This window comes from Marmota flaviventris, chromosome 1, assembly GCF_047511675.1.
Source record: "Marmota flaviventris isolate mMarFla1 chromosome 1, mMarFla1.hap1, whole genome shotgun sequence".
NCBI lineage: Eukaryota > Metazoa > Chordata > Mammalia > Rodentia > Sciuridae > Marmota > Marmota flaviventris.
Window position 1 is genome coordinate 26,336,059 of NC_092498.1, and position 20,236 is coordinate 26,356,294.

General features: G+C 36.5%; 2 protein-coding genes across 2 annotated transcripts in view; both read right to left on the reverse strand.

Moving 5' to 3' along the window:
* The window catches only part of Cdk14 (cyclin dependent kinase 14), a 767,749-nt gene extending 747,839 nt beyond the window's left edge, over positions 1–19,910 (reverse strand). Inside the window, exon 1 of the mRNA XM_071612070.1 lies at positions 19,848–19,910. The gene's annotated coding sequence lies outside the window, so the exon portion shown is untranslated. The remainder of the gene's footprint in view (positions 1–19,847) is intronic.
* Cldn12 (claudin 12) lies at positions 11,903–19,935 on the reverse strand. The gene is made up of 2 exons (XM_027956094.3): positions 19,848–19,935; positions 11,903–15,203 (listed from the first exon to the last, which is right to left on the reverse strand). Exon 2 carries the CDS (start codon positions 15,168–15,170, stop codon positions 14,436–14,438), a length of 735 nt encoding a protein of 244 aa, XP_027811895.1. The 5' UTR covers positions 15,171–15,203; positions 19,848–19,935; the 3' UTR covers positions 11,903–14,435.
* Positions 19,936–20,236: the final 301 nt, after the last annotated feature.

Here is a 20,236-nt window from a genome sequence, read left to right on the forward strand (position 1 = left end):
AATTCAAATAGATCAAGGAATAGATAGAAATGGATTGGGTTTTCAGAAGGGGTCGCTGAGACAATAAAAATTACTTACAATAAAATCAGTGGCCCCTGACTAAAGAAAAGATACAAGCAGCCCATGACCTGGTCAAACAACAATTAGCGGAGGGACATATACAACCTTCCGTATCTCCCTATAATACTCCCATTTTTGTCATTAAAAAGAAATCTGGTAAATGGAGATTATTGCAAGATTTAAGAGCCATTAATAATGAGATGGTTATTATGGGACCTGCTCAATCAGGGATTCCTCAATTGTCTGCTTTGTCAAAAACCTGGTATGTTTTAGCTATAGATATTAAAGATTGCTTTTTTCAATTCCAATTCATCCTGAGGATAGTCCACGTTTTGCATTTACTATCTCTGCACTGAATCATGAAGGTCCTGATCAGAGATATGAATGGAAAGTACTCCCTCAAGGGATGGCTAACAGCCCAACTATGTGTCAAATTTATGTTAACAAAGCAATCCAGCCACTTAGAAATCAAAATCCTGAACTACAAATATTTCACTATATGGATGATGTATTATTAGCACATAAAGATAAAAAACATTGCTAGAATGTTATGCCACACTTACAAATTTATTAAAAAATTATAATCTAGAGATAGCAATAGATAAAGTACAATTAAATTTTCCAATTAATTATTTAGGAGTTCTATTATCCTCAACCATGGTCCGTCCACCAAAAATTCAAATACGAGTAGATCAACTCAAATCACTTAATGACTTTCAAAAGTTATTAGGAGACATAAATTGGATAAGGCCTTATCTAGGCATACCAACAGGAGAGTTGGGACCTTTATTTGATATCCTAAAAGGTCCATAAGATCCAAATTCACCTCGAATGTTAACGCCTGAAGCAAGAAAGGCATTAAAAATTATTTAAACATATATGGAAAATATGCATATGGAAAGAATTGATATAAGTTTGCCTTCATTATTTATTGTACTACCAACAAAAAATATTCCTACAGGAGTAATTTGGCAAGAAGGTCCATTATTGTGGATATATTTATCTTATTCTCCTAACACTATTCTTACTAGGTATCCTGAGGCTGTAGGACAATTAATACTCAAAGGAATAAAAGCAGCAAAGGGAGTGTTTGGAATTTCTCCCAATAAAATTATTACTCCATATACTATGGATCAAATTGATGAGTTAGCTAATGAGTTAAATACTTCGGCAATAATCATGTGCAAATCTAATGTTTCATTTGATAACCACTTACCATCTAATCCTTTATTGTCTTTTTGGTCATCGCATCCAGGAATTTCTCCAAAAATGACAAGAAAAACACCTATCATGAATGCTCCAAATATATTCACTGATGGGTCAAATAATGGTACAGCAGCAGTAGTTACCCTGATAAAACTTTTACATTTTTAGTACCCAAACAATCAGCTCAAAAGGTAGAGCTTAATGCAGTATTACAAGCTTTTGTGATCTTTAAAGATTCTGTATTTAATTTATTTTCCGATAGTCAGTATATAGTTAATGCTATAGTATCCCTTGAAGATGCTGGTAGGATTTCTCCTTCCTCTACTGTTTTCTCTTTGATTTCCACTATACAAAGTCTAATCTGGGACAGAAAAGATCCATTCTTTATAGGACATATCCGAGCACATACAGGATTGCCTGGAGCCCTTGGTTTGGGCAATGATTTAGCAGATAAAACTACACATGACATACATACTTTCTCTACACTAGAAGAAGCTACAAATTTTCATAAAAGGTTCCATGTCAATGCAAATACTTTACAAAAGCATTTTAAAATAACTAAGGAACAAGCTAGACAAATAATAAAACAATGTCAAAATTGTGTGACCTTTTTATCACAAGTTAATCTTTTTTTAATTGATTATTCAAAACATTACAAAACTCTAGACAAATCATATTTCATACATTCGATTCAAGTGGGTTATGAGCTCCTATTTTTATCCCAAATACAGATTGCAGAATCACATTTTACACATCCACATTTTTACATAATGCCATATTAATAACTGTTGTATTCTGCTACCTTTCCTATCCTCTATTATCCCCCTCCCCTCCCCTCCTATCTTCTCTCTCTACCCCATCTGTTGTAATTTAATTCTTTCCCTTGTCTTTTTTTCCCTTCCCCCTCACAACCTCTTATATGTAATTTTGTATAACAATGAGGGTCTCCTTCCATTTCCATGCAATTTCCCTTTTCTCTCCCTTTCGCTCCCACCTCATGTCTCTCTTTAAAGTTGATCTTTTCCTCCTGCTCTTCCTCCCTGCTCTGTTCTTAGTTCCTCTCATTATATCAAAGAAGACATTTGGCATTTGTTTTTTAGGGATTGGCTAGCTTCACTTGGCATAATCTGCTCTAAAGCCATCCATTTCCCTGCAAATTCCATGATTTTGTCATTTTTTAGTGCTGTGTAATACTCCATTGTGTATAAATGCCACATTTTTTTTTATCCATTCATCTATTGAAGGGCATCTGGGTTGGTTCCACAGTCTAGCTATTGTGAATTGTGCTGCTATGAACATCGATGTGGCAGTATCCCTGTAGTACGCTCTTTTAAGGTCTTCAGGGAATAGTCCGAGAAGGGCAATAGCTGGGTCAAATGGTGGTTCCATTCTCAGCTTTCCCAGGAATCTTCATACTGCTTTCCAAATTGGCCGCACCAATTTGCAGTCCCACCAGCAATGTACAAGAGTACCCTTTTCCCCACATCCTCGCCAGCACTTATTGTTGTTTGACTTCATAATGGCTGCTAATCTTACTGGAGTGAGATGGTATCTTAGGGTGGTTTTGATTTGCATTTTTCTGACTGCTAGAGATGGTGAGCATTTTTTCATGTACTTGTTGATTGATTGTATGTCCTCCTCTGAGAAGTGTCTGTTCAGGTCTTTGGCCCATTTGTTGATTGGGTTATTTGTTATCTTATTGTTTAATTTTTTGAGTTCTTTGTATACTCTGGATATTAGGGCTCTATCTGAAGTGTGAGGAGTAAAGATTTGTTCCCAGGGTGTAGGCTCCCTATTTACCTCTCTTATTGATTCTCTTGCTAAGAAAAAACTTTTTAGTTTGAGTAAGTCCCATTTGTTGATTCTAGTTATTAACTCTTGTGCTATGGGTGTCCTATTAAGGAATTTGGAGCCCAACCCCACAATATGTAGATCGGAGCCAACTTTTTCTTCTGTCAGGCACAGAGTCTCTGATTTGATATCAAGCTCTTTGATCCATTTTGAGTTAACTTTTGTGCATGGCGAGAGAAAGGGATTCAGTTTCATTTTGTTGCATATGGATTTCCAGTTTTCCCAGCACCATTTGTTGAAGATGCTATCCTTCCTCCATTGCATGCTTTTAGCCCCTTTATCAAATATAAGAAAGTTGTAATTTTGTGGATTGGTCTCTGTGTCCTCTATTCTGTACCATTGGTCCACCCGCCTGTTTTGGTACCAGTACCATGCCGTTTTTGTTACTATTGCTCTGTAGTACAGTTTGAAATCTGGTATCGCTATACCTTCTGATTCACACTTCCTGCTTAGAATTGCTTTTGCTATTCTGTGTCTTTTGTTTTTCCATATGAATTTCATGATTGCTTTATCTATTTCTACAAGAAATGCCGTTGGGATTTTGATTGGCATTGCATTGAACCTATAGAGAACTTTGGGTAATATCGCCATTTTGATGATGTTAGTTCTGCCTATCCATGAACAGGGTATATTTTTCCATCTTCTAAGGTCTTCTTCTATTTCTCTCTTTAGGGTTCTGTAGTTTTCATTGTATAAATCTTTCACCTCTTTTGTTAGGTTGATTCCCAAGTATTTTATTTTTTTTGAGGATATTGTGAATGGGGTGGTTGTCCTCATTTCCATTTCAGCAGATTTGTCGCTGATATACAGGAATGCCTTAGATTTATGCATGTTGATTTTATATCCTGCCACTTTGCTAAATTCACTTATTAGCTCTAGTAGTTTCTTTGTAGACCCTTTTGGGTCTGTTAGATATATTATCATATAATCCGCATATAGTGATAATTTAAGTTCTTCTTTTCCTATTTTTATGCCTTTAATTTCTTTTGTCTGTCTAATTGCTCTGGCTAGCATTTCGAGGACTAAATTGAATAGAAGTGGTGAGAGAGGGCATCCCTGTCTTGTTCCAGATTTTAGAGGGAATGCCTTCAGTTTTTCTCCATTCAGAATGATGCTAGCCTGAGGCTTAGCATATATAGCTTTTACAATGTTGAGGTAAGTTCCTGTTATCCCTAGTTTTTCTAGTGTTTTGAACATAAAGGGATGCTGAACTTTGTCAAATGCTTTTTCTGCATCTATCGAGATGATCATGTGGTTCTTATGGTTAAGTCTATTGATGTGGTGAATAACATTTATTGATTTCCGTATATTGAACCAGCCTTGCATCCCGGGGATGAATCCTACTTGATCATGGTGCACAATTTTTTTGATGTGCTTTTGTATTCGATTCACCAGGATTTTATTGAGGATTTTTGCATCTAAGTTCATTAGAGATATTGGTCTGTAGTTTTCTTTCTTTGAAGTGTCTTTGTCTGGTTTCGGGATCAGGGTGATATTGGCCTCATAAATGAATTTGGAAGAGCTCCTTCTTTTTCTATTTCTTGAAATAACTTGAAAAGTATTGGTATTAATTCTTCTTTGAAGGTTTTGTAAAACTCTGCTGTATATCCATCCAGTCCAGGGCTTTTCTTGGTTGGTAGTCTTTTGATGGCTTCTTATATTTCCTCCTTTGTTATTGGTCTGTTTAAATTGTGTGTATCTTCCTGACTCAATCTGGGCAAATCCTATGACTTAAGAAATTTATCGATATCTCCGCTATCTTCTATTTTATTGGAATATAGGGTTTCAAAATAATTTCTAATTATCTTCTGTATTTCTGTAGTGTCCGTTGTGATATTGCCTTTTTCATCCCGTATGTTAGTAATTTGAGCTCTCTCTCTTCTTCTCTTCGTTAGCATGGCTAAGGGTCTGTCCATCTTATTTATTTTTTCAAAGAACCAACTTTTAGTTTTATCAATTTTTTCAATGTTTTTTTTTTGTTTCAATTTCATTGATTTCCGCTCTGATTTTAATTATTTCTTGCCTTCTACTACATTTGCTGTTGTTTTGCTCTTCTTTTTCTAGGGTTTTGAGATGAAGTGTGAGTTCATTTATTTGTTGGTTTTTTCTTTTTTTGAGGAATGAACTCCAGGAAATGAATTTCCCTCTTAAAACTGCTTTCATTGTGTCCCATTTTGTGTCTGTATTTTCATTTATCTCCAAGAATTTTTTTATTTCCTCCTTTATGTCTTCTGTAACCCATTGATCATTCAGTAACATATTGTTCATTTTCCAGGTGATGCAGGATTTTTCCTTCCTTCTTTTATCATTGATTTCCAGTTTCATTCCATTATGATCAGATAAGATGCATGGTATTATCTCCACACCTTTATATTTACTAAGAGTTGCCCTATGGCATAATATATGGTCTATCTTTGAGAAGGATCCATGTGCTGCTGAGAAGAACGTGTATCCACTTGATGATGGTTGATATATTCTATATATGTCGGTTAAGTCTAGGTTTTTGATTGTGTTATTGAGTTCTATAGTTTCTTTATTCAGCTTTTGTCTGGTGGATCTGTCCAATGGAGAGAGCGGTGTGTTGAAGTCACTCATAATTATTGTGTTGTGGTCTATTTGACTCTTGAACTTGAGGAGAGTTTGTTTTATGAACGTCGCAGCACCATTGTTTGGTGCATACATATTTATAATTGTTATGTCTTGTTCGTGGATGGTTCCTTTTAACAGTATGTAGTGTCCTTCTTTATCCCTTTTGATTAACTTAGGTTTGAAGTTGATTTTATTCGATATGAGTATGGCCACTCCTGCTTGCTTCCGAGGACCATGTGAGTGGTATGATTTTTCCCAACCTTTCACCTTCAGCCTGTGTATGTCTTTTCCTATCATACGAGTCTCCTGAAGGCAGCATATTGTTGGATTTGTTTTTTTAATCCAGGTTACTAGCCTATGTCTCTTGATTGGTGAATTTAAGCCATTAACATTTAAGGTTATTATTGATATATGGTTAGTACTTCCCGTCATGCTTGTTTATTTATTTATTTTAATATGGCTAGTTTTTACTTTTTGGTTATTTTTTTTCCCTTCCCTTTACTGAGTTACCTCTCACTGTTAGTTTTGGGTGCTGTTTTTCAATTCCTCTTCTTGTAGTGTTTTGCTCAAGATGCCTTGCAGTGCTGGTTTTCTGGCTGCAAATTCTTTTAAGTTTTGTTTATCATGAAATATTTTAATTTCATTGTCAAATCTGAAGCTTAATTTTGCTGGATACAGTATTCTTGGTTGGAATCCATTATTTTTTAGTGTTTGAAATACGTTGTTCCAGGATCTTCTCGCTTTCAACGTCTGTGATGAAAAATTCAGCCGTTAACCTAATTGGTTTACCCCTGAATGTAATCTGCCTCCTTTCTCTCGTAGCTTTTAATATTCTCTCCTTGTTCTGTATGTTGGATATCTTCATAATTATGTGTCTTGGAGTTGGTCTATTACGGTTTTGAATGTTTGGGGTCCTGTAGGCTTCCAGGATTTGGCAATCCATTCCATCTTTCATATCTTGGAAGTTTCCTAGGATTATTTCTCAGCGCCCCGCCGTCTCTAGCTGCGGGGCGGGCCGCGGATCAATCAGCCTGGATCTCCGGTCGCACAGTTCCCTCGCGATTGAGACCCAGTAACCGGTCCTCGGTGATGGAAATCCTTCCTCTAGGTTACGGTGCACCCCAATTTTGCTGGAAATGCCTAACAAGATAGCTTTTGGTCGTTCTAACTCGTTATTCACCTGCACAGTGACGCGGTACACGGGGGTGATGCACTCTATTCGCCGCCATCTTAGTAGTGTCACCACAAGTTAATCTTGGAATCAATCCTAGAGGACTGGTACCTAACCATATTTGGCAGATGGACGTCACACACTTGCCAGAATTTGGAAAATTAAAATATTTGCATGTTACAGTTGATACTTCTTTCGGATTTTTGATGGGCTCCCTTCATGCTGGAGAAAAAACTAAAGATATTATAGCTGATTGCTTACAAAATTTTGCCACTGTGGGTGTTCCAAAACAGTTAAAAACGGATAATGGTCCTGGTTATACCTCTACCTCTTTTAAACAATTTTGCTTATCATTTGGCGTTACTCATATAACAGGAATCCCATACAATCCTCAGGGACAAGGCATAGTTGAAAGAGCTCTTCAAACTATTAAAATGTACTTATTAAAACAAAAAGAGGGAATTGGAAAGGGGTATATATCCCCCAAAGATAAACTTAAAATAACCCTTTTTACTCTAAACTTTTTAAATTTGGATTCATCAGGGCTTAGTGCTGCGGAAAGGCATATGTGTCCAAAAAATGTACATAAGCCTAAGGTACTTTGGAAGGATATTCTAACAGGACAATGGAAAGGTGATTGTCTGGAGTCGGGGTTCTGTTTGTGTGTTTCCACAGGGAGAACAGCAGTCGATTTGGATTCCAGAGACACTAACCAAAGCGATTTCTATAGACCAAAAAGAAGATTATTTGACTCAAATCCATAACAGCTGATATCCAGAGTTCTAGCTTGGCTATTCTTGCATCTGCGACAGTGATTTTACCACACCTAGAGGCTAATGAATAATGAACACCATTAAGGCCTATTTCAAATGTAAAAAAAACCTTGAGGCTTGCTTGTGGGAATACCTTCAGACCCATTATGCAAGTTACAGAAAAAAGGATGGGATATCCAAAAAAGAGTCAAACCCAGGTGGTAACCAGGATGTCTTTTTTCAATATCTATTTTATTATTGCCTTTTCCCACATCATAAAGTTCTATTTTATTTTTTGAGCTCATACAGACCTAGGTTAATGTTTTTCTGATCAGTTTTATTTTTTAACTGTGGAGTTTTTAAACATTGCAATGGAGATTTCACCTGTGTAAAGCTACAAGGCCTTTACTATGGTCTCATGTGTTGTATGTTATGTGTGCACACTTGTGTTTTGTGTTGTATGTCTGTATGTGCGTATGTCCATATATCATATATGAGGAGCGCTCATGAAAACATGGATCCAAATTTTTTTTTATTCACGTGATTTAAATGGTTTAATTTAAATCAGGTAAACAGCTGTTGAAGATTGTTTTTAAAGGTGGTTAACAGATCTGTTTGTTTACTTTCACCTTTCCTTTTCATTATATTTAATAATTCTGTTCAGGATAATGTAAATTGTTCAGAAAATTGTTTTCTTAGTACCTGTTGGAATGTTACATAACTTTTTTTTAGCCATCGTTGCCAGAATTCCTATCTTCATCCCAGTGCCGGTGAAGACAAAGATAAAACCAAACTACAGCTTCTTCGATAATTATCACAACAAACTGTATAAACTGATGCATCAATGAATAATAACTCAACAAGTAATGCTCAATCAAGGAGTTGATTTACTTTGAGAGGAAATGGACATATTGATGGATTCCTCTGCTTTGAACTGCTTGCAGAACTTGCCTGGACTATGTATCACTTGTATGCATTGTGAACTATCTGTTGATGCAGCGAATTGTGGTAGTGCTGGCGTATCTTTGCAGATGGTGTCATCAGTGGTACAATTTTTCCAAAAAGAGCCATCATTTGGCTTGGTGTCGTGGCATTTTGCATCCTCCTCCCTTCTGCTAGTGATGGTCTAAAATTTGGGGGCCAACAGAGGTGACGCAAAGAACCTCACCCTCCCACACTGGTGCAAAGGCCAAATTTGGGGGCCAACAGAGATGAGGCAAAGAACCTCACCCCCCCACTGATGCAAAGGCCTATCCACAAGTAAGACTGTATGCTGGACCGGTAGTCAGTGACGGGTATGCAGTGGTACTAACCTAAGACAGGAGGCTGACACCTTGAGGTCAGTTCATCCGATGACAGGTAAGGACCATATGTAGTATTGGACAGCCTAACAGGCACGGTCCCTAAGCCACATTGCTTGTTGTTTAATTAAACAGAAGTGGGGAGATGTTGAGGGCCACAGCCGAGTCGGGATGACGCGTGGCATTTTTGCCAGAAGTAGTGGTTGAGAGGTGACGCTAGCGAGCCATTAAGATGATGACTTTTGAGTTCTGGCGGAGTTCCCGTTGAGTTCCGCTTGAGCTCTCGCGGGGATTCCCGGAGAGTTCCCATTGGTTGGGGAAGTGCCGGAGGAGGGATAATTTCGGTTGCTGGTTCCTGGAGGAGCTGTGTGGCGTTCGGGAGGATTCCCAGGGAGCGTGTGTGGAGTGTGCTGGTGGAGTTCAGAAATAAAGTTTGTTCCTGCTTCTGTGGGTCGTGATTTGTGCCCAGCCAGACTGCGGCACTGCTTTGATAATAGGAATAGTGGAAAAAATCCTTTGTCCTAAGCTATTATAAAGGATATATGTATATGTGTATATACATATATCCTTATATAGTATATCTTCATATAAATATATAATTTCATAGTCTATTCAGCTTCATACCTCCTTACAGCATCAGGGAAACTCATTGACTTCCTTGTTTTTAGTATGGAATCATGAAAAAAAAAACTGCATTACAAGAAGTAGCTGACAATTAAGAGGACTGTTAATTTTCTTTGTTTTTATTATAGCTGCAGCTGCAGTAGTTAGAAGCCATGAAGATCCTGGCAAAAGTGATGGTAGTGACAATGTAAGTCAGTACCTCCCTATAAAATGGAGATCTGTCTTTCTAAAGATACTTGTTTTTATGAACAGCACTAACATCAACTGGGCTTGATGTTAATAATATACAGAATTAGCTTTTATGAATAATATTTGTAATATAATTGGGTATACTGTATTAGGTTCTTTACTTATATTCCTTCACAACAGTGTCTAATCCTCACAATAACAACTCTAGGAGGTAACTGTTACTGTCCTTGTTGCAGATGAAAATCTGAAGTCCAGAGTAGAAGTAACCTTCCTATTGCATACCAAGTAAGGAGGCAGTTTAGACAGAATCTAAAACAGCCTGCCTCCAAAGCTGGTGTCTGTCTTCCCCAGAATGTCCTCATGTAAGACAGGCTACATAACTTGTGGGGCCCTGTGCAAAATTAAAGTGCACTCAGAGCCCCTTGTTCAAAAAGTTAATAATTTTAAGGCAGCAACCACAGAATATTAAACCAAGGGTAGAGCCCTTCTGAGTGCAGGATCCTGTATCACTGTACAAGTATCACGCTCATGAAGCTTGTCCTACCACCATGTTCCCAAAGGCAGATACAGTGGGATTTTGGAGACTCTGTAGGAGATACTTCTATTTGTTCTTGCTATGATTCATGTCGATGCCCTGTGGAAACACTGCTACTTTCTCTTGGCAGTCTGAGTGCCTTTGCTTCTAACAGATTTCGGATTCATTTGTGGAAACAAAAACAAATACATAAACAGAAAAACAAGGCGTCAGTGTCTTGATAGGTGACAGATAATGATGGGGTTTTAGGTTAAAAATAAGACATCTTTCTTCTTTGCCATTTTTCTTTGAAACATCTGATTAAATCTAATAATGTAACCAAAATTGAAGTTTTATTTGTTTCCTTAATGCATACCTGGGTTCTCTGAATAAAGTGAATTTGTGTTCAACATCCTTTCTCTGTATCACTTGTAAGGGTACAGAATTTCACTTGACTCAAGACGAGATATAGAGAATCCTCATTTACTACAAGGCATTAGGACTTTAATTTCTGTTCTGTTCTATCACATTTAAGATCACTGGCACTGTGGTTCCACCTGGTGGAAAATTTAGGCCTTTCCTAACTCCATTTTAGCACTTATGATGTTTTCAACCTTAGTGCCTAACCATACAAGCTTAGAGGGTAGAGAAGCACATAAAGTCTAGGGGGAACTGTTTCTTCACTTGGGTCAGATTTTTTTCCATGAATCTCCCAGTTGAGGAGTTCAGCATCCCCTCTTGGAGTCTGAAGTCATCAGATCTGGTCAAGTGTTAGGAAAACAATCAGATTAAATTCACTGTACTAAAATGTACAGTGAAGTACAATTTGTTTTCCTTCTCCCAACCCTTATGTCACAACCAACACCGCAGGCTTTTATCTTGCTCTTTGTCTTATCAGAGGGAAGCTTGTCAACTCAACTGCTAATGAGTCTTAGCATGAATTATTTCCTATTCCACTTTGGGAAACTATCCACTGTACTCTCTTCTTAAAGAGATGAAACTGGGCCCCAGATGGAACTAGCTAGTTAGATAAAAACAAATGATGAATTTTAAAAATAGGAATGGTTTATTCTTGGTAACTGTAAGACAACATAAACATGGTGTAAACCAGGCTGACTGCAAATTAACTTCTGAACTCCATGTCTGATCAGTGTTCAGTTTATTGCTCGGCTAACACGAGCAGCCACTCATATCTGACCAAAATTAGAACTCTGCTTCCAGTCTCAGCTCAGATCTTTCTTCTCCCTCTACTTCAGATTATGCTGCTTCACTTCATTTGGCAATAAATATTCAGTACTCTCTGAAAGATCTTTTCTGATATGGAACAAGGAAAACTCAAAATACATCATAACATAGAAACACCTATTCTTCAAGATTGGGTCTCTCAATTAGGTTGAATTAGGCGTTGGCCAGGGCTGTAGTTATCTAAAGCTTTTGTAGGAGTTGGGAAAAATTGTGTCCACGATGGCTCCCTTGTATAAAGGGTCTTGATACTTCTGGAATAATAATTCCATGCTTTTCAATACCTTTCTAGTTTCTATTCTATAAAGCTTTAAATAGGACTGTGTCTTTGTAAATTTATGTATACTTGAGAAACATTTCTCAAAATATTTCATTTAAAACCACCAAGAAAAGAAGCAGAAACTTGTAAAAATACATTTTTAATAAACATCAAGAAGTACAGTACACTTTTATTGAGGTTTTACCTTGCAGTTTACAGCAAACATACTATTCATTATAGCATATATATACAAGTAAACTCAGGTTCTTGATTTGTTTTTCTTCCATGGCTGGATAAACCAAATCTGGTGCACCACACTAACATTTAAGGTTATTATCCAAGTTGGTTTCTGTAAAAGGCCTTTAACAACAAATTATTCCCCCTTTACAATGATAGCCTGATGAATGCTCAAGAGTGACTAAACGAACTATAAATACTTGCTTTCCTTTGATGGATTTAAAAAATAGCAAATCTGAAACACTAAAAAGACAATAAGGAAACAGCTGTTTCTTTTGCCAAGTGAATCCATAATTAAATACTTACTGTGACAACAGATTATGAAGCCAAAGGATTCTCAATGTTTATAGTTATAATTCCAGGAACTAAAAACTATCTGGCCTACTTTTCTTTAACATTGTTTACACAAAGACCAAGGGGTGATGGAATTCTTGATTCTTATGAACCAAAATTTAGTGAAATGAAGGACTGAAATTAATTAGCAAAGAGGGAAAATTAATATTAATCTCAAAATTCCACCTACCATTGTTCTTGGAATGATCAAGATCAGCTACAACTGAGAAGAATGAAAAGAATGAGAACTGAGATAAATCAGAAGCCACAATTTAAAAACCAAAGCCTTGCATGCTTTCTACTGATGCCATTTAAAAATTACACAAATGGATTTATTTCTATGTACATAAAGTAGTATTTGAATTAGGAAAAAAATTCTGTCTCTCTCTCTATATATATATCTCTAGAAATATCAGAACCATACTCTGATTTGTAAAAGAGGCATAATAATCTGTTTACCATATAACTAGCTGTTTGTAAAATCTTTAATAGTTAATAAAATCCTTGCAAACATAATGCTAATATGTAGCAAATCACACCAACTAAATAAGCAGCTCAAGTTCATAGGGCTAAAAACCCAATATCCCTGAATTTCTAAGTGTTATCTTAGTGTTAACCTGGTTTCATCTAATTGATACCACATCAGAGGAGATTTTTAAAACATGTCCCTCCTTAATACATCATCATACTTTCAGAGGTGGAAAGGTACAACTTAAAGTTCTCTACAACTTTTGCCCATTCTCAAGAATTTGATACAGTGTTATTACAGCATGTAGGATAATGTAGGTGCCCTAAGTATTCAATGAATTGAAATAAAGCAAATTTCCAGAGTTTGGGACTTGCTGGTAGTGTACAACTTGTCTGTCAGGAAGTCTCATCTCTGGGTGAAATATATATATTCCTGGATCAATGACTGAGAAGTTAAGGCCACCTGCTAAAGAAGTCAGACTGTTCCCAAATTGTCAGGTAACAGTTTGATCTTTTCTATTAGATTAAAATTTCTTCATGGATGGGACCAGATCTCCTATTTTCATGTATCTCCTAAGGCACCTACTAAATGTTAGGCAGAGATATACGCTCAAGGAAATAATCATTGATGGGGGGAGGAAATGAATCAAGGGTGAATGTGGTCACAGAAAAGCCATCCCTTACTTCACCCCATTACTCAAACAGCAATCAGTGAGTGAATCTCTAATGTTGTGCTGAAGAACAGACTCATGCCCCCTACCATTTTTGTCTTCAAGAGAACAAATCACTGGGTTTGAACAACCTTTTTATTTTTCTTTCCCTTTGGAGACTGATTATACGTGGTAATGAGTACTTCTTGATGGATGGTATGTGGAAAAAAGGGTGTTTTTTTTTTTTTTTTTTTGCCTCAGAGAAAGCACCAACCTGTCACATGTCACATTTTAACTTCAGCAATTTATGGAATCATTAACTTTAAAAATTGTTAAATGTTATCTGTAACTAACAGATATTTAAAATGTTAGTTTTACTATGAAATCACTTAAAATCCATTTTGCTTTCAAACATTGGTATGAGGTAGAAGATAAGGAATTCACAAAAGAAAATAATCTTTATCACAACAAGACTATTCAGGACAATTAGCCCCCAAAGAAAAGTTAAAGCCTTAAACTGGTAAATTATTGACTACTGTCAAAATATTACCCTATTTGAAGGAAATTTCTTATATTTGAAATTGCCTTTCTTTTTCCAGTTTAAGGTATTATAGAAAAAGGACACCATACAATCTGAAATACTCAGAAAGATTGAATAAAACAGCTTCTCTTAGTCATCATCTTTACCATGTTGTTCTAAATCACCTCAGTTGTGACACAAGTCCTTTCCACTTAAATTATTGGTCAGATATCAACAAGGAGGTTAAAAACCCTTCCAGTATAAGAAGCAAGATAAAAGGAATGTTTCTCACTTAAAATAACGTAATTTACTCCTCATAAAAACTAGCAGCACTTCATTCTAGCAGGACACACAAATTTGGCTTCACTGACTGGTTAGGAACACAGGAAAATGTATATATAGCTCTTTACATGGGGAGAATGTGAGGCTACAACAAGTTTATTTTTTTAAACAATTACCTATATCCCCATTAGGTAGTGTGTGAAACTACTGGAATGTCAATTTCAATGGCAGAGAGGCGGGATCGAGCTGAATAGGGCTGGGAGTAAGTGTGCATACTGGGAGGATGGGAGTACAATGGCTGCCAGAAAGGAGAAGGCAAAGATTTGCATGCACAATACCAAATGAACAGTAGAAGGGAAGTCATAAAAAGACCTCCAGCACTAGCGATGGTGACATATACCGCATAGTCAAATGTAAAGACTGGCTCAAACTTCTTGTTCAGATGGATGTTATAAAAGATGACCCAGATGGATGGAGAGAGGCTCACATTACCTGCCATAAAAAACAGCAGCCCAGCCACCAGGTGGCAGCCTGCACTATTGACCAGACACTTGGCCAGTTTGATGTTAGGCACAGAGGACCTAAAGGCTGTATTACACATTCCAATCAGGCAGAGCAGCAAGGCACCCATTGCAATCAGGATGCTGAGGGGCAGGGCAAACTGGAGGACACGCAAGTCCAACTGGTCAACTGATGAGTACCATGTAGGGTCGTACATCAGGCAGTCACTGCTTCCGTCGTACCGGGCACATTTCACCCACAGGCCTGTGTAAACAGTCAGGTTCTTCTCATTTCTGTTGAATGTAATCAGTCGTAATTTTCTCCAGTTGGGAAGCAGAGTCCCTGCAAAGAGGCCCGCTACTGAGGCGATCCCACATAGAAAGGAGAGGACTGTGGCTGCGTGGACATCCCGACAGCCCATGGCAGGCAGGCTTGTGCAGTACTTTCAATCAGACTAGGGGGTGACACACAAGAAGACAAAGCATGAGGGGAGAAAAGCAGATTACAGCAGGAAAGGTGGTACCAATTAGCAACACATCTATTGAGGAAATGTTGATGCTAAAAGGGAAATTCCTTTGTTTGTTCTCTATACAATATAAATGTATAAATGCATATATGTAACATGTGTGTGACCTCAGAGTTCAGGTGCAAACACATATGCTTGGTTTCCATTGACTATATACTATAAAATATTTAGTCATCAGTATTTTTCTTCACTGTTACTCAGAGGAAGAACCAAAATAATGTCAAATTATCTTAACATCACACCTAAAATTCTCCTGGTTGTCAATAATCACGCATTCAACACACAAATATCAACCATTTTTAGGTATCAGGCACTCAAACATATAATAAGGGTTAGAACACTCATCAGCTATCAATTAACTGCAAACACTACAAATTGAACCTCAAATGCTCATGCTAGTATAAAAGGAGACCAGCATAAAGCAAAGATGAAAGCAGCTCATAAAAGGCAAAGGCATGAGGAAAAAAGCAATATAGGACAGCAGAGTGGGTGGGAGCTGCCTCTGAACCAGAATGCTTGGTTCTCATCCCCATCTCCTCACACTTACTAGCCAATTAACCTTGGGCCAGCTCCAGAACTCTCCTGTGCCTCATATCCATCTGTAAATTGACGAAGAAGATAATAGTGTCTACCTCACATGGTTGTTCAAAGAGATAATATAACGTCAAGTACTTAAAACATATCTGGGGCAATGTGCTATGCAAATGTTTACTTCTTAACATTTGGAGATCAGCTCAGTGCTTGCAATCTGAAGAAGTTCAAAGAACATTTGTTGAATGAATGTTAAATAAGAAGAAGCAAGCTCATCTCATTTCTACATATTGAGTACACTGGGGAATTATTAAAAGTAAATGGACTCATCTTCAATGAGTTAGTCAAATGAAAAGACAAGAACAAGGGTCTCTAAAATTATCCTGCTCAACTACTTCCAGGATGATTCAACAAGACCCAAGTGCTCTCAGAGAACTCTACAGCACTTGTTGGTCATTATACTATTACTGTTCATACAAGATGAATGCAAAGATCTTTGAAGTAATGACAACCTGTCTCTATTTCTGCTATTGTAAGAAAAACTGTACTTTGCCTTTTTCAACCCAAATTAAAAATCTGTTTTCTGTATATAATAAACTATAAGCTAGCATTTTATTCAAACTACTTTAATAAGGTAGCACATTTACTTTTATAGATTAGAGCACAATGAAGGAATAAAGGTTGAAAATAATTTTTATTTCTGGTACAGTATGGGTGTTTACAAAATCCATTGTCTTTTAAAGGATCAAATATGATCTACAGAGATGGTGGAGTAGCATTCCCAGGAGGTCAGGGTCGAAAAGACAACTATGACCAAACTGCTAACAAACTGGATTAGAATATGATTGTTATGTTCCAGTGGGAGGACACAATGTTCTTTAGAAAACGTTAGCTACCTATTTAATCCAACCTATGAATTAGAAGTAATTTTAATAAAACTTATATGCCTATATGTACATATGTATGTTTGAAGTATATGTGTGTGTGTGTGTGTGTGTGTGTGTGTATATACACACACACACAAGTATACAAATAAAAGCAGAGTTTAAGCTAATGATCTCAAATTAAAGATGGTTAGTTCTAAGTTTTTGTATGGATATTAGGTTGCTACTGATTTATTATGTTACCTGCCAGTATTATCAGAAGTTGCAACTGTTTAAGAAAGTTTTATGGATGAAAAGACAAAGGAATTACTTCTTCATGCAAACTGGAAGAAAGTTGTCTTGTTTAATTTTAGCAAGCAAAACCTTTCCAGCCTTGAAAACACTAGTGCAGCTTTGAGAATGTTTATATCCGGAAGATAATAATAATGTCACACTCCAAAATTCAGCCTCCTGTTGGTTTTTGTTCATTCATCTGTCTCCCCCATATATTGTGAGCAGTTTGTACAATGCCTGGCATATAAGTTTTCTAGGAATATTTGAATAAATTAATACTGGGCCCTGTACCAAACCATAATAACTCACAAAGGTGGGCCACAGGTAATGTACAACTAAACAAGAGAACAGCTATGAGTAAGCAATCATTCATTCAATGAGTATTTATGTTGTGCTGAGTATTTTGCATATACAAAACTCTTTTAGGTCCTGGAAGAACACTGAGACCACTCAGAGTTGGACCTTGCATCTAATGTGTTAACAGTCAAAAAGATTATGTTGTTTAATGCTACGTTAAATGCTGATGTGAATCAATTTTAAGAATACTACAATACTACACGTTAAGTGATTATTATAAGTACTAAGTGAAGTAATAAGATATATGTTCCTAAAAATTTACCATCCAGGGTTACAGAAAGATTGAGAATGAAGGAGAATAAAGATTTGATCAATGTTGTGAACACATAAGAAAAAGGTTCCCTCTGTTTCTTTCAAAGCTTCAAAATAACCCACTTAAAGTTCTAACCTAGTCACAATTCCTTCTTCCTTCCAGAGGCAGGGAATGTAATTGAGATTTGTCTATAAACTGCAATCCAAAGGCAATGAGAAACAAGATCAGGATAAATAACTATTATTATAAATTCATTCCTGTAATTCCCAGCCTACAGACTGTCAAACAACATTAAGGAACTGACGTAGGCCAATATTTATTTTAGTATTAAAATGTGTTTAACTAGATCCTACAACAAATCAATAAAAGTATTACATTAGTCCTCTGAACCTGCTGTTGATGAAGCATTCTTAATTCAGGTTTTGGAACTAACTGAAAGTTTTATTTATAGAGAGTCAACAAAGACTAACTATGACATTTTTTTCTAGAAGGAGAATACTATTAACATCAATTCGTAAGCTAAACCCTTGTGCTGAAATTAATGTCTAGCTCCTTATAACTTCCTTAGGTAACTTACTTTTTATGCCCAATTATTAATTCCACATACATATGATTTGATAAGTCCTATATCCCTCAAGAGGGATAACACCTAATAGCTGGGGAAGGAATATGTTTAGTGTTTTAAAACTGAAAGATAATACTGACTTCCAGATTAGAATATGTTCATACTTGAGAGAGTAAAAAGATCTCTACTTGTTAGTGTATTAAGAGAATTAATTATGTAATTGTTTTCAAAAATAAAACTGATCATGTTACTCCATTTCTTCACATTCAATAGCTTCCCATTTCCAACAGAACAGTTTCCAAAGTTTTAAAACTTACCCACAATTTAAACCACCTAATTGTTGCCTGAATTTTCAAGCTTCTTTATGAACTGCTCTCCCACCTATACTCTAGTCTTTATAGCCACATTGCTTTTCTTTTTAACTTCCCAAATTTTCCACATTCTAATTTGGTTACAGACTTTCCCACATGCTACTCTTCCTGGAACTTTCTTAATCCCATCCATCATATTCTTTGCTTAGTTAACATTACCCTAAACGCTCCCATTCCTTCTCCTTATTTGGGTATTCTTCTTTCCCACCAGATTATGAATTTCAGGGCAGAAATACCTACGTTTTATTAGGTTAAACATTAGCACATAGAAAGCATTCTCTTATTTATTGAATGAGTGAGAGCAAACAGAGGATCCATGCCTGGATACTGAAAAAGTTACAAATTTACTTTACTGGCAGTTGCATTCACTTTATTGGGAACAATTCATTCCATCCTGTGCTCTGAAGCTTCCAAGCTGTTTCTTGACTGTGCCTCTCCTTTAGCAAAACTGATGAGCTCTCATGCCATGGGTGACAGTTTTGAATAGGGTCTTGTATACAGACATGTGGGTTTATTGTTTCTATCTGGGAGGCAGGATGGCAAAGACCCCAATACCAGTCCTAACCTGTCATTTACAAACTGAGCAAGTTACCTATGTCCTCTGAACTTGAAATTTCTAATCAGTAAAATGTCCCATAAGGTAGTTGTGAGTTGGTGAACAGTAAAACCCTTTGAAAACCAGAATAGTCAGAAATTTAAGGCTGTAATAATTAGTAGTAGGATTATTTACTTTTTAAGGAAAGAATATGCTTTTAATCTGGATTCTCAGCAAACAACCATAGATGAGTACACTGATCTAGCAATAATGACAACACATTCTCTTTGGAGTAGTTACTGACCAAATAAAATACACTGTTTCAAAACAACCATTTCACATTTGTCTTTTGACTATCTGTTCCACAGTGATTTTCAGAGAAGTAGATGGATAAAATCTGATACATAATTAAGTACAATCAAAGATATAATTTTGAATAAAAACATTTTCAAACGTTATCTTTTCTGTGGTTTTGAACAGAGTTCAAAGAAGACTGGAGCAAAAATAGTGGCTAAGAGCTTTAGGAATTCACAAACCCATCATAATTTTTTCAAGGACAATTCCGAGGAACAGCTAGCTATAAAAGACACATGTCTCATGGCAGCTAAATCAATTCTTTATGGGAACACTGGCAGTCCTTTCTACCTGTAATCTGGGTTTTCTTAGAAGCAATAAGTCATCAATCTTTGCACTCACAAGGCTGTCCTATGCCTTTATTTGGTTGAAGAAGAGGGGGAACAAAAGCATTATTATTAACTGAGCAGGAGGAAGGGAAATAAGATATAACCAAAGGATGTACTTACTCTTTGAGGTACCTGAAGTTCTAAAACAGCTTTAGTCAACTTAGAAGAAACCCATGTACATCTGAACACACAGTAGAGATGATTTGGGCCTAGGAAACAGGAAAAATGCCCCCAAATAAATATAAAACTTTTCTAAAAACTCAATTTGAATTCATATGAAATTAGAAAAAATAATTAGCAATCACCCAAAATGAATGAAATGTTAAGCCAAAAAGGCAGTTTAGGATTGGGAATGTAGCTTAGTGGTAGAATGCCTATATAGTATATGCAATGCCCTGGGTTCAATCTTCAGCATTGGTTTAAAAGGACCAAAAAAAAAAAAAAAAGGTCAGACTATTCTTAAATTCATAAATTGTTTGATAAAGAAATAACTCTCAAATAATCTGAGA

Excerpts from the sequence above, each read along its gene's own strand:
- Cldn12 (XM_027956094.3), bottom strand. The coding sequence starts at position 15,170 with ATGGGCTGTCGGGATGTCCACGCAGCCACAGTCCTCTCCTTTCTATGT.